The sequence below is a fragment of the Coturnix japonica genome, chromosome 2 (genome assembly GCF_001577835.2).
Source record: "Coturnix japonica isolate 7356 chromosome 2, Coturnix japonica 2.1, whole genome shotgun sequence".
Taxonomy (NCBI): Eukaryota; Metazoa; Chordata; class Aves; order Galliformes; family Phasianidae; genus Coturnix; species Coturnix japonica.
Window position 1 is genome coordinate 23,895,194 of NC_029517.1, and position 16,492 is coordinate 23,911,685.

Here is a 16,492-nt window from a genome sequence, read left to right on the forward strand (position 1 = left end):
TGTGTTGGCCAGCTTGTTTTTTAGACAACTAAGGAGAAGCATGGCTAATGGGAAAAAGATACTGAGACTTGATCAGAGGAGAGCATCTGTGACATGATGGTCCTGATGAGGAAAAAGGAATGAAATGGAAATACACACTTATCAAATTACTGCTATAATGAAGAGCTTTAAAACCAATTTTTTTTTTAACTTTCAAAAAATATAAGAAAGAAGTGTTGCCACCAAAGTCTGGCCCACCACAACTTTTCTTACGCTCAAAAGACAGTCAGAATTCAAGGAGAGAAATCACTGAACCAAAGAATTTGGACAAGTATACCATTTTCTCCAAGCATATGTGGTTGTTACTTTTGTATTTGTAAGCAGCACAGGAGAGCTCTTGGAAGCGTACCAAGCCAATAAATTGCGTAGCAGTGATTTAACTTTCTAGTCCTCAAGGAGAAAACAAAATGGCATGGTTCAGTACTCTGAATCAGATCACGGATAGTTGGACCAACAGCGAGAAGAGGTAGTCTTGTTGTCACTGTTATCCAGGAACCAAAATGAGGAGGCCACTGAGCCAGGGGACATTTGGCTGGGCGAGTCCAGATCTTCTAAGGCAAAGGCAGGAACTATGAGTGAGAGCACAGTGCGGAAGTTTTGCATGGCAGAGATAGCAGTGAGCTTTCATGTGATGGATAGGGAAGAATCAACATTTTCTGTTGGAGTGCTTGAGATATTTCTCTTTGTAATTCACCATATTTAGCCTTTATGTTTATATTCTTGTGAGTAATTGAGATAACTGAGCAAAATAGTGTTTTACTGTTCCAGTCATAGAATTAGGATGGTAGCTTTACCAAAATGTCTCATTTTGCATTAATTAATGCCTGTAAAACTGTTCAGCAAGACTTTGTTTTTAACATTTTAATTGATGGAATTCTTCATTCTCCACTGAAAGCTGATTTTGCTTTTTAAGTCCTCCTGGCATTCAGCTTTCAACTTAAGGTGATAGACCACAGGTTGTGGCAGAATGTTCTGAGTCAGGAAGAGGCAGCGCAACCAAAAAGTTAAGTTTAAAAGCTTTATTATTATTATTATTATTATTATTATTATTATTGGGACTAACCTGAAAAGTTATATCAGATAGAGATATTACATAACTCTCCAGGTCCAAAGAGATTTTCCCCCTTTCTAGTCTCCAGCAACCTCATCCATGTATTTTGTACTCTGATTCTCAGTGTGGTTTTCACTAATGAGTGTTGGAGTACAGCATTCAGTTTTCCTCTTCCAACAGTCCAAACACATTCATTGGGCTAAACTGCAAATGCTGAATATTATTAGTATGAAGTTTCAGTTTACAATTGAGAAGTTGTTATGACAAAAAAAAAACAACTTAATAATGAGCTTTGCAGCTTGCAGTTTCCGAAAATGCAATCTTGATTTCCTTGCAATTAATAACTATAGGGAGAAAATGGTACATCAAAAGCATAGATTCTGCTTGCTAAGCAATGACATCTAAAATATCTTATTCTATAATGAGCATTACAAGCACAGTGGAGATTGTACCGATTAATGGATTTTTTTTCTACACAGCAAAATATCTCAATCTATGCAGATATCAAAATCACTGTGTGAAGCAGTGGAGTACTAAAGTGATTTTTGTTTTGACTGATCTATTTTAGTAGCATTGCATCACAAATTCACTGTGAAGGTAATTCAGAAAATACAATATAAACTACCTACTTGTTTTAATTTTACTTATTTGATGGTAGTGTTAACATTGACAATCAACTACAACCTTTTCTAGCTTAATATTTTTATGTGCTTTATCAGTTTACGGCAGTTGATAAAATATATTTATGTTGAGTTGTTCTAACATAGTCCCAGCTGTTTTGCAGAAACCTCCATCATAAATAAGGGGATGAAACACAGGGGTAGGTATGGGCTAAACAAGCGCTCTTATTCAGAAATTGACAATTCTGAAATGCTATGTAGTTATTTTCTAAGCCTTAAAATGCTCTTGTGTAGAAAGTACTAGCATTTTAAGAAAGTAAATGACAGGTGTTTTTGTTCTGGGGTAAAGGTGTTGGCCCAGATTAAAACAAGGTTTTAGACTTCAAGTATTCTTTGTTTTTCTGTGCTTAGAGCACGCTTCCTCTGAGAAGTCTCTCCCTCTTGGGGTACCACACCAACACACTGCTGAGGGGTCTATTTGTCTCTGTTGCCCTCAGGACTCCGAGCCGTCAAATGAGGTGGTCTCAGAGGCCCCAGGTAATGTGGTACCCTCTACCTCAAGAAGTAGCTCTGAAGAGCTGATATCGGTGGCACAGAAACATCCAGAAGAGGTAGGACCTTCTGTGTCTATTCTGTTCCAAGGTTAACTGTTGGGGAATACTCGTTTGCCTGTTTTTCATGCCTAGTGTTGTTTTACTTGTAGCAGAGACTTTTTTTAAAGCTAAAGCTGAATTTTATGCTCCCATACCACTGACACATAAGACAAGGGTAAATTTCCAGACATTTGTTATGTAAGCCAAGTAGTCTCCAACTAGTGCATTTTAATACTGTTGCTTATTATCAGTGACTGGGAAATAATACTTTTTTCATTATTCCTATCTTTCACACACCTGTGACGTATCAGGAAATTGTTAGATTTGAACAAATGAAGCTTTATAAGACTAAAGAAACAGAAGCAGAATGTGTATATAGTTACATAAGTAGATGTAAAGCATTTGTCATTCTTCATTAAACCTAAACGTGGCTAACCGCTAGGTTGCGCAAAGGAAAGACCCTTGGTCATATTATCGTTCCTTTCATTGTGACCTTTGTGTTCCAAAAACATGATGCTAGATGCTAATGATGTAGTGCGAACATAAGGCCATACTCCTTGTTGTTATAAGAAAAAGTGCCGACTTGTAAGGTAGTTCGGTAACATAGCCTGTGACTGACTTCTTCAGACCCTGGAGTACATGGTTGTCTCAGTACATGATTGCTGGAGAGAGGGCTGTCTACTGAATTGAGACTTACAACTTAATTTTATGATGAGAATCATTCTTTCAGGGAAAGGTTATTCTATTTAATGAGATAAGTCTTTTGTTTTGGAGTAACCTTAATACTCCTGATCTTGGCTTCTTCAAGCAGTTCATTTATTGTTATTAAAAATATGCCACATACAAGGTAATGTTAAGATGTTTTTTTCCTCAGATTTTCTCTGCATCTTCCCTGTAAAAGAGATTATGAAATATCAGCAGGAAGAAATAGAGCCGTTGCAGTGTCATTCACTATTTCTCCTTTGCAGCTCATAGATAATTATCAAATACCTTCATGGATTTTTTCTTTTCTCCGATGATTTTCTCACTTTGTCTGAAGAAGAGGCAAGTCCTCAATGTAGGGCTGGGAGAATTCTTAAGATAGTCTTCTGGCTTCAGTCTGTAGAGCTACTTTGTACTCAGGAGATCTCATCTAAACAGTCCAGTGGATAGAGGAATGTAAACTTTTAATAATATTTATGTCTATTTTCTTGAGGGAGTCTTGCCCTTAAGAGCAAAGGGATCTTAGCCTGTGGAGGGCCATGGATTTTGACTCCTAGGTCTCAGCTCTTCTAGTTTATCTCAGTTTCTTCTCTGGAGAAATTCAGAAGCATAGCAGAAGTGATAATTAGAAAGCAAGATAAAATAATGCAGAAAGAAGGATGAAACATGTTTAGTAAAAGCAAAGAAGAAGATATGTATACAGTTTTTGCCCATGAAGAGTACAGCATTGCTGTGGGGGCTAATACAATTGAGGAAACATGAAAGAAGTGAAATATGGAAATATACCTGTTGAATTTGAGTAAATATCTCAGTTTATGGAGAAGCTGTTTTGCTGAACATGGGGTCATGAGGTATTGTATATGTTTAATAACAGAATGAGACTTCTCAAAACATAATTAATGCAGCTTATATCAAAACAGAGAGAGGTGAGTCAGAAAGAGTTTTGTGGTTGGATTTGCAGGAAACCTTGAGAGGGGAGAGCCAGTATGCTGTATTCCCAAATTCAGAACTCACTGTGAAACAACCCATCTAAGTTACGTGTGGGTAAGTCAGCACAGTAAGCAAATGTTTGTGAATTACACATTAAAAAACATGTCTCTAGCAGCAACAAAACTGTTTGCAGATGTGTTTACTTCAACAGATCCCTTTCTGAATTCTCCTTTTATTTGAAGTCTCCTGGTATATCACTCTCATGTATATATATATTTTTTCAGTATTCACTCAATTAATTAATATTCAGAATTCACTACAGCTGTTAACTGATGCACTCCTTCTTTTATAATGCATTCTCATCTGAATTCGACCCAAAAGACAGTACTGGTGAAGAGGTTGTGGCTGTTAATGAAATGAGCAAATGCAACCACATATGGGGAAACAGAAAAGAAGTGTAAAGGGGACAAAGCTATCAGACTAAGGATTTCGGGAAATGGAATAGATGGTACAAAGAAATAGACGGAAGGTAGTATTAAAGAGGTGTCTCAAATTTGCACACTTGACAACAATTTTTAGTAGGAGGAAGTCAGGAAAATCCCATGAATTGCTATAGTTGTTTATATAATCCATGTTGGTTTGGTTTTTTTTCCTGCTTATAATTTATTTTCCCCTTAGATAGTCCCATCTGACTCACTCAATAGCTTTGTGTGATGTCATTTGATCACTTAGATGAGGCTTTTTGTCCAGATGTTCTGCTAGTCAAGATGATGGCTGAGTGCTGGGTTCTCTTTCTCTGAGGCTGCCCTTTCTCAGTGGGAGGGCAGCAGGGGATTTGCTCCTGGTACTACCCCCTTCTTACCATCCTTCTTTCATGCTCTGAAATCAGACATAGCTGTGTGAGACATGGACAGTGGCCAACGATGTGGCATATGGCAAAACTTGCTGCATAAGTAATCAGCATGATGAGAGTTCAGCCTTTATACCTGTGAAATTTTTGTGCCTGCCAAAGATGCAGGAAAGTTTGTGTACTTCAGATTCCAAAATACTTGAGACTGTAAAGTAACCAAACTGTGTTTGAAGTTGGGGTTGTATACTTTAGCCCATGTTTTCAAAAACTGTGAAGTCCCTTGTGAAAAAAATCATTTATACAGGTTTAAATGCTTGCATGGTGTCCATACTGTAAGAAAGCAGTTACCTGTGTGACTGATAAGTTAATGCTACTTATTTTTATTGTCATTTTTAATAAGTAGCATGCAACAGTGAAAATGAAAGGAAAGCTCATTGCGTGTGAAAAGGAATAAACATTTACCATCTGAATTTCAGTGCCACCTAATTAGACCTTCTTTGCAGTTTACTGGGAATGTGTGAAATAACTGCTTTTAGTAAAATGTTATACTAATTTACACAGTCTTTAAAATTACGTTAAGATCTTAAATTATGTAAACATTTTGTCACTACGACCATTTCAACATTCAACACCTACCTATTGTTAGGATGTCCTGACTCAGTATATTCAATTGTATCTGATAGCACTCATTCTTTACCATTAGCTAATGAAAGAAAAATCTCTGGACATGTAGATAAATCAAGTGTTGGGGCTTTTAAAATGCCTTGAAAGTACAAATGCACTTGCTTGAATAACACTGCAGTTATGAAGGCTGAGAAGTTACATTTCCTTTCTCTTACTCAATGAGTATCCAACCTTTTAGCTTTCCTGAGCCTCACTACGTGAAGAAAAATTGTCCTGGGCCACGTGGGTAGCTCCAAAAGTAGCCTGCTATTTATTTCCTTGGAGATATAACAGATACAATGAGCACAGTAACTTCATAGAGCAAATTCTCAGTTACAAAACAGTGTTTTTTAACATAGTCACCCCCATTAGCTGTACATTTTCACCACTGGTGAACAGGAGTTGGCACGTTATGCTTGTCAAAACTTGCACCAGTGGAAATGACCCACTGGTGTTGTCACCACTGTGCCACCATGCTCACATCCATCGTTTGGTCTCCGTAGATCTTCATCAAGCGTCAATGAATGTCAGTGGGCACAAATGGAGGAATTCAGTGACACGCCTTTTCTTCTTACACACCTCCATGATAGATGCCATTCTGATAGACTGCCCCTCTGCTGCCATGGCAACAAAATGTAATGGAATATTGTCAGGAAGGTTCAACCTCTACTACTATACCACCGCCATCCACCCCTGAAGTCATAACAGATATTACTTTCAAAGCAACCCTTATAAAATACATACCATAGATAGAGCAGCAAAACCATAAAACTAATGGGATATTTCACCCCATGTTTCTGAAACTGGTGCATCAGGCTAGCTTGATGGCAGTGGTTGCAATTTGTAGTGAGTCCTTAAGGTGCTCATCAAAGATTTTTAATGAAACTTTACTCTTCCTTGACAGTGGTTGCTCACAGATGTGCATACTGCCCAAAGTGATGACATGAATATGATATGACTGTGAAGCAATGGCTATTTTTTTCTCCATTAAGAGAGCTTTTAGAAGTCTGATAAAGAGACATAAACAAATTTTTGAGTTGGATATCTGATTGCAACTCTTTGCATTCCATTTGAAAATTTGGAGGTAATGTATCAACTGAAAATGGAGTCACAAGCATAAATTGATTTTTTTTCCTGTACCAAAACTGAAAGAAAGGCTTTGCATTCTTTACTGTTCACAGGACTGTGTTTAGCCAGTGTATCAGAATACATGCGCTTATTTGCCATTACTTGAATTAGCACTGCACTGCGCCTTCCCTGTGGCCTGGTTTCAGCCCAGGCAGTGCCAGATAGCACGTTGTTGTTTGGTGGTTATGAGTGGTGGGTGCACACCTGGCCACTCAATAGGGAAGTGCTGCCACCAGCAGGCGGGCTGCACTGTGAGACCTGCAGGCCATGGGTTGGACATGCCGCCTTAGTCTGTTTTCTGGAGTCACTTGCATTGTTCATCTGGTAGTTGGAAGTCCCAGTGTATTTAGTAAATATATTTCTTTTATAGCTGCATGCACAAACATGATGGAGAAAGTGAGGTGAAAGTTTATTGTTGCAGTAGTTGATTGGCGTTCTGTATTTTTCATATCATTTCCCATAAGCAGCACTCAAGTCTCCTGGGAGTGACAGCATCGGGTGCAAGCTATGTAAGGAAGAAGAGACAAGTTTTGACACTTCCCTTGAACCTGAGTCTCAGGAAAGGCGTATTCTCTTATTTAATTAGAAGTAAAACAGAAATGCATGAGTTATGTGTATTAATTTCTTTGCTGATCTGGTGGCAAATCAATTAATCATGTTTAATCGTGTAAGCCTCGAGGCTAACAGAGCTGGTCTTTCTGCATGGCTGCATTGCTGGAGCAGTACAGATACAGATGAAATGCTGTGCCACTCTCAGTTTATGACATTTAGCTCTGCTCAGTAAAACAAAGAATAACCAATCAATCCCATTTCTGCGGGGCCCCTCTCTTCCCCTCAAAAGTGTGTATATAAGGAGCATTTTAGGTAAAATATTGATAACCTTATTGTAGCACATGAATGAGAATAGCCCATGTATCTGTGTTGCTTTCTAAAAGTACAGAAGTTGTGCAAAAAAAGCTGCAGGATTATGAACTAAAGAAAGATTAATCTTCTTCTGAGCTATTAGCATTTAGTGCTTTCCCTATATCTGAAAAGAGCACAGATTTTTTTTCTCCCATTAGTAATGCACAGCCATATCATGGTTTTGTTTTGTAGGAAAAGATGTGTCCTATACTTAAGACATCTTAGTCATAAATATGATTGGAGCAATTTTAAATCCTTACATTATTCTCAGAAAGTCTGGGAAACATCTGCATTACTTCATTTTTGGGCAAAGGAAGCATTTGTTGATTTTTATGAACACAATTTGCCTCTGATTAAATATTCATTTATTTATTTATTTGTGAGTTATCTTTCTTCCTTGATCTCCAGGTAAGACTTTTTTTTTTTTTTTTCCTAGCAAGTTCCATTGACAATACTAAATAGATTAAAAACAAAAAGCAACAACCAAAAAACAAAAACAAGAAATCATAAACTTAATAAGCAGAGCGTCCAATACATTCATTTGCAGCTTTATTACTCTAAGGTATTTGCTTTAAAGTGTGAAGTGAGATGCTTTGAAAGAACAGAATAGAAAATAATTCTATGGCATAGCATGTAATATTGCTCATGTGATATTTTCTCCATTTACTGTTAGTAGAAGGCTGTTAAATAACTGAATTTCCAGCTTTCACTTTTCTTTTGAGAAAATATCTTAGTCATTGTCCACAATAAACACTGGCAAGAAGCAGAGTGAGGATTTGGTGTCTTACTAGAGAAAACACGTGTATTTGTATATCCATACGTATAAATACAAATCCGTTATGCTTGTAAAATAAACAACACCTGTTCATTCCTTACCAAACTTCATAGGCTTAACAGTACTTCCCTCTGTTCTGTGTAGCTGCAAGTTTGAACTCATGTGACAGAAGAACTGTGGCAGACTGCTTGTTGTTGCTATAAATATGTTGTTCTTCCCAACATACTGTTAAATGAGAAAAAAGTTATCCAAACTGAATTAATTAGAATACGGATTAATTCTTGAACACTATTTTTTCTTTTAACTTAGTGCTCAGAAAAGCTATCACAAATTTCTGTGCTGTATGTACCAAGGAAAATCTTGATTTCTGAATAAAAGAGCAAATGCTGATTTACTAGTTACTTGCAATAGGCTACAGATCTGGAATCTCTATAAATTTAGAATATTTTGTGGGCTTAAGTCACGCTCTTTCTGAAGAAGATCAAAATTTAGTTACTTGGCTGAAATTTGGTTATTTGGCCTGTATTCCTCATGTCAGAGTATAGATTCCAACCATCAAACTCATTTATTTAACATAGGAGTTCAGTCACCTATTCAGATCATTTGGCACTCAGGAGATTTGTTTGATTTTACCTTTTATGCTTCTACAAGTAATTATTATGAATGCTGTAGTTTTCATTAATATTTCATAGCAAAAGTGCTAAGCCATATGCCTAAAAAGCCTTAGAGTCCAACTGTTAAAAGTGAATTAATAATGAGCAGAGAAGAGAGCATAATACCTTTGGCTACTGAAGTGATTCCTTTGTAAAATAAACTGGGAAATAGAGTAAGCATGCAAATACTCTGAAGTTAAAAATTCAAATTTTCTGCCTAGTCTCTTCACATGACCGTTTTATGTAATCTTCTTAAAAATGAAACATAAAGGTTGCAAGATGGATGGAAACTGTTGTCATGCAGTTGTGCTTTTGAAGTTAAAATTTATTTATGTATATTTAAGCTGGAAATGGCCTTATGGAATGAGGCTTTCTCTTGGAAGAACATCATTAATGTAAAAAATTAATTAGATCTGTTTAAAATTTCCACAAATCCAAGACATTTTTCTTTATTTAACCTTTTCACAGTCTCTGCCCTTCTTTAAAGTACATTTAGTCTTATATCATCTGTTACTCAGGAAGGTATTTAATACATGACTTGGCATCATTTGCATTATACAAGAAGATTAACTTTACAAGCTCTGCTATTAATCTGAGTAGCTCTACATATTGACCTATGAAAGAACATAATTAAGTTAGCTTAATTAAGTTAATTAATTGTTACACTCTGATGAACTTACTATTGAGAGAAAATTAAAGGCAAATAGAAAATGGCATTCACTGGTTTGAAATTATATTTTAAAGGATTTCACAAAGATACATTATATTTAGATGACAAAACTATCTATTGTGTAATAACCAAAGCAGGGGCAATTAAAAATGTCAAAAGCTAAGAATCCTTGCAATATTCTCTTTTATTGCTTGACATTCAGCTATATTTCTAAAAGAAATAAAAAATCTGTGCTAGAAATGTAGAAAATAACCTTTGTTTTCTGTACTCAAATAACTGAATTCAGAAACTGGCACCACAGTCTACAGATGGGCTGTAGAGAAAAGCACTCTGTACAAGTTAGATAAATTAAATAATCTACAATAATTCTCTCCTTTGGGAAGGAAAAAGAAGGATAGAAAAATATCACTGGGCAGCAAGTATTACTCAGGAAAAAGTGTGTACTTGTGTGTCATCATAAGAAGGTCAGATGTTGATAAGGTGAAGGGGAAGCTTGTGTGTGTTCCATTTCTTTTGTAAGATCACTGCAGGAAAACATTCAGGATTACATCAGAAGTCTTCTCTGTGGGCAGCCCCTCCACGTGCCTTGAATGTCTGTGACACATTCACCATTCTTGGTATGTCACAATGAGTCTGTTGGAGGTCATCAACTCAGAGTAGCAATGAGTAATGAAAAGTAACAGAAAAGGGATGAAACATGAAAAAAATGCTGGACAGTATTACACTGCCACATGAACATTCATCTATGAGATTCATTCATTCTACCGTGGCTTTAGTTTGAACTTAATGTGCAAAAAATTATTGGTTCTGTATGACTTTTTTTCCCCTTTCAGATATATAGATACTCTGGATGGCATTGCCAGTGATTTTGGGATTTATTGCTTTCTTTCTGTTGTAAAAATTATTATTTTAAGTCAAGTGAAAACAGTATTTTCCCTGGGGTATTATTCTTTGGCATTTCCAGATCTTATGAATGGGTCATTGATCTGTGGATACATTCTTTAGAAAAATAGCAGCACTGAACGCAGGAAGCCAATGGCATTTAGAATTACTTGTGTACAGATTTGTATTCATATTCTGAATACAGATGAGTTGGAAATAGATTCATTCAAAGAGAAGAAAAATCTTTTCTTAGATGTTACTAGCTTCATTGTTATTTGAAAAACTAATCTAAAATAATCATAAAAATTAATAAGAACAGAAGAAATGATTAAATTAGAACTGATGTATATTTAATAAGACATCATTTTTCTTTAATATGTGTTCCCCCAAAATTATTTGTTTTAATTTTTGTAAATTCAATTTGATGTTAGCATGTTATATTTTGTGTCTTTAGCATGCTAATTAATTGGTTGTATTTTAAGAAAAAAGGAAAGAAGAAGAAAGAATAATTTTTTCCAGCTCAAACTACATAATGAAATCATGAAAAAAAAAATAATGTTTTAGCTGGAGAAAGGGAGTGGGAAACGTAGTGAAAAAATCAAATGAACTTCAACTAGTTCTTAACAAACATATTTTAATTAAAAAGTAACTGCAAATTGAACAGTTGAAGTCTGTTTTACTATAGCTGCGTATTTTGGTATCTGTACTAATGTCAATGGACACACAATGCTATTTGGTTGGCTGTCAGTAGGTGTTGTGAAGGATTTGTGCAGTGTTGTGATTCCAGGCTGTGTAAGTTACTGTTGTCATTTGCTGAGTGGCATGTGTGATGTACCATTGAAATTTTTTCCTGGGAGGAAGAAAATTTGACTCCTTTCTTGAGTATCTGTTGTAAACAGTCTTTTATTTTTAATTTATTTCTTTTCTGAATGATTTGTTCTCTTATCTGTAGCATTTGAATGAAAAAACAAATGAATATGTTATGTAGTCATTTTTATGTAGTGTAAATATTAGACCTCACATTGTACTGTGTAAAGAAAACTGATCATTTCTATAGATCATATATAATCTCAGAAATTTCTGTTTTATGACAGGTTAAAAATATTAGAATATTCTTTAAGTCTGGATTTCAGATGTTGAATCTTGGGCACCATTGGAAATTTCAATGTCATCTTTAAGGTAGTGAAGATAAGCAGAGGTCATTCAGAAGTCATTAATAATGTAGGTCATATAGATTTTTCCCTACCCAGTTGTTTCAGGGTTATCTCTGAATTGCAGTGCAATCCCAGTAGTGATGCAGTTCTGCTTCTTCAAAGTATTGTTTCTTTAAATTACTCTCATTTTTATTTATATTTAGCAGGCACTGAGGAGTTCATATTACTGAAATATTTTAGCACAGTAGAATTGGTGATGTGTTATTTATTAGACTCACTTTTTTTGTTATAAATCTATATTTTTGTCATAGCTATACATACTTCATCTTCCTTAATTAACAGCAAATTAAAAGTGAATTTATGTTAACTTTATACCAAATGGCTATTTTCTGAAGACTCTAAAGTAGATTAGCAAATGACATTATTTTTCATAGCCTTCACTGACCTGCTAAATCCTTCTTAGTTGAACAGTTTTCCTACAGTTAATCTTTTTTTTTTTTTTTTTTCTTTTTTTTTTAAATGCATACTCAGTTGTAGTTTTCCTGATCCTCTGGATCACAAAGGATACCCAGAATGGTGTGGTCTGTGCTCTAGTTGCAAACTTTCTTCTATATAAAAACATTTAGAATTTTACTGAAAGTACAGTTTAACTCAGAGAGATTTTGAATATGAGTAACATCATTGAGAAATTAGATTTCCTATATTCAGCCCTGTTTTGTTTTGTTTATTTTAATCTGTTAAGATTATTGTTTAAATTGGTTTTAGCCAGCAACAGAAATCAGCACACAAATTCTGCCTGCAAGGATATTTTAGTGTCTGCTTGTAAGGTACTACTTTGGTAATATTCTGTCCATATACTGAAAAGAATTTCGGATATGCCTACTGCAAGATTTAGATGGCTAAAATTACTTGTCTAAATCTCTGTCAAGCATGCCACTGTCCATTGAGAAAGATGCTGGCAGAAGATATTTGAGAGAACTCAAGTGGGGCTTAAAATAGAAAGATATGTTTTGATGCTGTCTCATGTGGGAGCCTGGAGATGCACTGTGGTTCTGTAGCAGCAGAGCCAAATCTAGGCCTCTAGCCTGAACATTCTCTCTTTGAAAGCAGAGTAAACTTAAGTAGTAGGTTCTGATTAATAATTCATTTTAATTTACAGCAGAAATTCCAAACTGAATAGCCAGAGTAGAAAGCAGCCTTAAATCTGTATATGTGAATAAAGCTAGAAATGTTCCCTATCATCTTGTAGTTGTTGTTTTATAAGTGAATTAAATATTAACAATTTCAAGTTTATAAGTCAGTAGCAAGTGTTCGTTGTGTATGTTTCGTAAATTAGAAAGCCAGGAGTGATCATTACTAACCATAATAATTTATTATGTGGGATATACCATAGTAATTTTGAGCATGCTTTCGGAAAAAAAAAATAAATTAGTATTTATATTCATTAAAAACACTTCAAACAAAACAGAGTGAACCCAAGATTCCATGCTGAAGACTTCCAGTGATAAATCTTAGTTTGCTTTGTAATGTGAGTCCAACCTCTATCTATTGTAAACCTTTGTCAGGCAATTCAAACATTGATTTGTTTGGGATTTTCTTTTTCTAGTATAACTTATGGAGTATGATCTAGTTGTCTTTCACCTCGGCATATGTTTTCTAAACCTACACTTGTACTTGACTGCAGTTTTCTCGACATTTTCAGTAGGCTCTCAGCATGTAGGCACTCACCGTAGGTAAACTCAGTCCAATATTAGTCACACAAGTTACGTATTACAAAGATAAATATCCATAACTTAGGAGGATTAAGATGGGCCTTTAGATAGTATCTTCTTGGATAAATGTAGAAAATTACACATTGAGTCAAGAATAAGGGTATTTTTATTCACACGTAGTTTTGATTCTGGGAGGTATAAGGCTCCAAAGAAATGACAGAGTATGAAGAAGTAGGAAGCATAATGAAAAGAGCACTTTTTTTTTTTTTTTACTTCTGCATTTTAGATACTTACTTTTGATATCATCTTTGACAGTCTTTATTTTTATAGGTAACTGTGCAGAAAGATCTCAGTAACTCAGCATCTAAAAATGGAGTCACCTATAGAATATAATTTGCGCGTGTGCGTGCTGTGAAGAATTTTAGATGTCGGTATCTGCAAAATGTTGCTTGTTGTAGTAAAGTCTTTGTGGTTGAAAGAGTAGTACTTGAAATGCGAATAGAAGCAAAAATGATGCACTGTCATTCTGAATTTACAGATAATCCGGAAGTCACCATTGCTCATGTTTTAGCCAGATGAGATGAGAAGCAGAAGTAAAAAAAAAACCAAAAACTTGAACTCATGACATTATTTGAGAAAGCTTTCAATATCTAAAGAGGCACTAAGTTATTCAAAAAAGGAAGTACTCAGAATTGCAAAGAACAAAACAAACCCAACCCCAGAAAGCAGAAAGATTGAGCAGAGAGAGCATCTTTCTTTACCACAATTCTGAGATACTGTATACCATGAAGATAATTAATCTTCTCCCTCCACTCCTCCTTCAAGATGTTGTGTAGGAATGTTAAGTACATAAATAAATAAATAAATAGGCTTATATTTGAAGCATGAGTATTTTAACCATGGTTGGAAAGTAGGAAAATTTGTAGTGTTAATGTTATTTTTCATACATTCTAAGTTTTCTAAATTCCTTCTGTAATACTAAGTAATTTGGATAAAATGTCTTTATCTCAATATTATTTAGATAAAGTGTACTGTAGTTAGTAATAACATTTAATTTGGGAAATTAGCAGGGACATATTTGATTTGCTTCTGCCTTCACCTTGCAGTGTTCCCTAGGTATCTGCCTGTGGCCATTGGGGGAGGTGGGAAGCAGTTCATAGCTACTACTGCAGCTTTCTACTTGCTTATGCCAAAAGTTCACCTACCAATGGATGAAGAGATGAAGCCAAAAATAGTGTCAAAAAGTAATACTTTTCAAATGCAATGTCGCATATGTTGTATGATTTCTGTTTTTATTTCCAAGTCAGCATGAGCGAATTGCAATATGTACAGTTCACTTTTTTAATTTAAGGAAGTGTACAAGTTGGCTTAGCCGTTTATTTTTTTTTCAGAGTATTAGAACTTTCAGATTATTGTTTACTGAGTTAATGCTAGTTTATTTTCACTTAATCTATATACATTTTAATTTGTATTTAATAAATGTATATATTATACCCTTCTCGTGGTGACCTTATCCCATGAGCTTTTCATTTTGATTTAATTTGAAACCCAGAATTTGTATTATCAGTTTGTTTAGGCCATATGGTTAAAAATATTCAATAAATTAAAAAACAAAAACACAGACTTTTTAGCTAAAAATATAACAAAAGAACCCATGTTTGCTGCTTTTTGACTTGCATATAGTTGTTTTTGTTGTTTTTGTGGTGTTTTTCTTCCCTTTTTAAAAGGAACGACTGATAATAAGAGTGATTATATTTGATAATACTGTTTCAAATAATTGGAAACATTACTTTTTTTACCCTACTGTCGCTATCCAATGGGAAAAATTATTGAATCCCTTAGATATATTAGTAATGGGATCAAGATGAAAGAGGATGAACAGATCTCTTAATTGAACAAATGAATTCCTGTCCTTATTAATTGCTGGGATTAATTTAAGCTGGGAAAGTGTTGCACTTAGAAGCTGGGGAAACGATAAGCTGCTTCCATAAATATTTTTCCACTCTTAAAGCATGTCATTAATAAATTCTATCAAATCGGACCAAGGGTCTGCATCAAGCGGCCTCATCATCCATGTAGTCATGAAGTGAATGTCATCAGAAATCACTGGGCTTGAACACTTATCAACTCAGTGCGATAAAAGGACTGTATTTTTGTTTACACAATAACCTGGAATCCTCATATTAAAAAGTGGCAAATTTTTTTGCCCTTTGCTGTTCTAAGTGTGACACATGTAACAATTATTCATCATTCCATAATGGATCATTTTTATCAGAGTCCTTTGTCTCATCTATATATATAGAATAAATATTTATGTTTTCTCATTTTTCTGAACTAGGAGATACTGATAGAATAGGTTTGAAGTGTCAACTATAATTCATTGCTTGCAAAGAAAGGCTTTGTACTGATACTGTGTGAAAGGAAAAGAATATCTAAATCATTTCAGCAGCAAGCTTATAACCAAGATAATATCAGCATTTTCCTTCTTGAAAATATATCTGCCATAAATTAAAGGAGGTCTTTGGTATTTTATTAAAATGCTTGTGACAAGTTTAACCCCATCTTCAGCAAGAATGGATATATGAATACAAAAATCTCTTTTTGAAAAAAAAGTGAAGGTCAAGTGAAAGTTAAAACAAGCTTGCAGCAAACTTCATACCAATTCTGCAGATACTTTGCTAGAACACTCAAGAAATTTTGATGCTTATTTAGTATCAGTCTGAAGGTACACATTCTCTGTGGTAGTAAGGTACAAATGTATCATAGGGAACATACATAGAAATGTGATTTTATGGGATATACTCAGGATTTAGGTTTGGAATTCTGCCTAGAAATTTGATAACTGTTTTATTTACAAAATCAGATATTAGAAGACGATTTGAGGATGAATCCTTTATTGTCATAACTAAGACACGTGGAAACTGTCCTTCATGCTGCAATTAATTAGTATGTTAGGAAGATCAACAATGTAAAGATATGTATTTGTGCTTTCTAGTGACATGAATAAGCTAAGTAATCTTATAGCATTTGGTGCTGTTAAATTCTGTTTGCATCATAGGAATGATAAGAATGTCATTAATGAGAAACAAAAAATTAATTACTGTGATAAAACAGTAAGGCTTGTTTAATAGTGCATGATCAGTAGCTTGAAAGTTAGTTATAATTTC

General features: G+C 34.8%; 1 protein-coding gene across 4 annotated transcripts in view; it reads left to right on the forward strand.

Moving 5' to 3' along the window:
• Positions 1–16,492, forward strand: part of PHF14 (PHD finger protein 14) — a 170,403-nt gene that overhangs the window by 114,370 nt on the left and 39,541 nt on the right. The window contains exons 18-19 of one of the 4 annotated variants that reach the window (XM_015853573.2): positions 2,208–2,321; positions 3,967–4,049. The exons of 2 other annotated variants lie outside the window; for them this stretch is intronic. In XM_015853573.2, coding sequence (XP_015709059.1) covers positions 2,208–2,321; positions 3,967–4,038 — 186 coding nt within the window. In that variant the 3' untranslated portion in view covers positions 4,039–4,049. The remainder of the gene's footprint in view (positions 1–2,207; positions 2,322–3,966; positions 4,050–16,492) is intronic. One more of the 4 variants, XM_015853571.2, reaches the window with a different exon arrangement.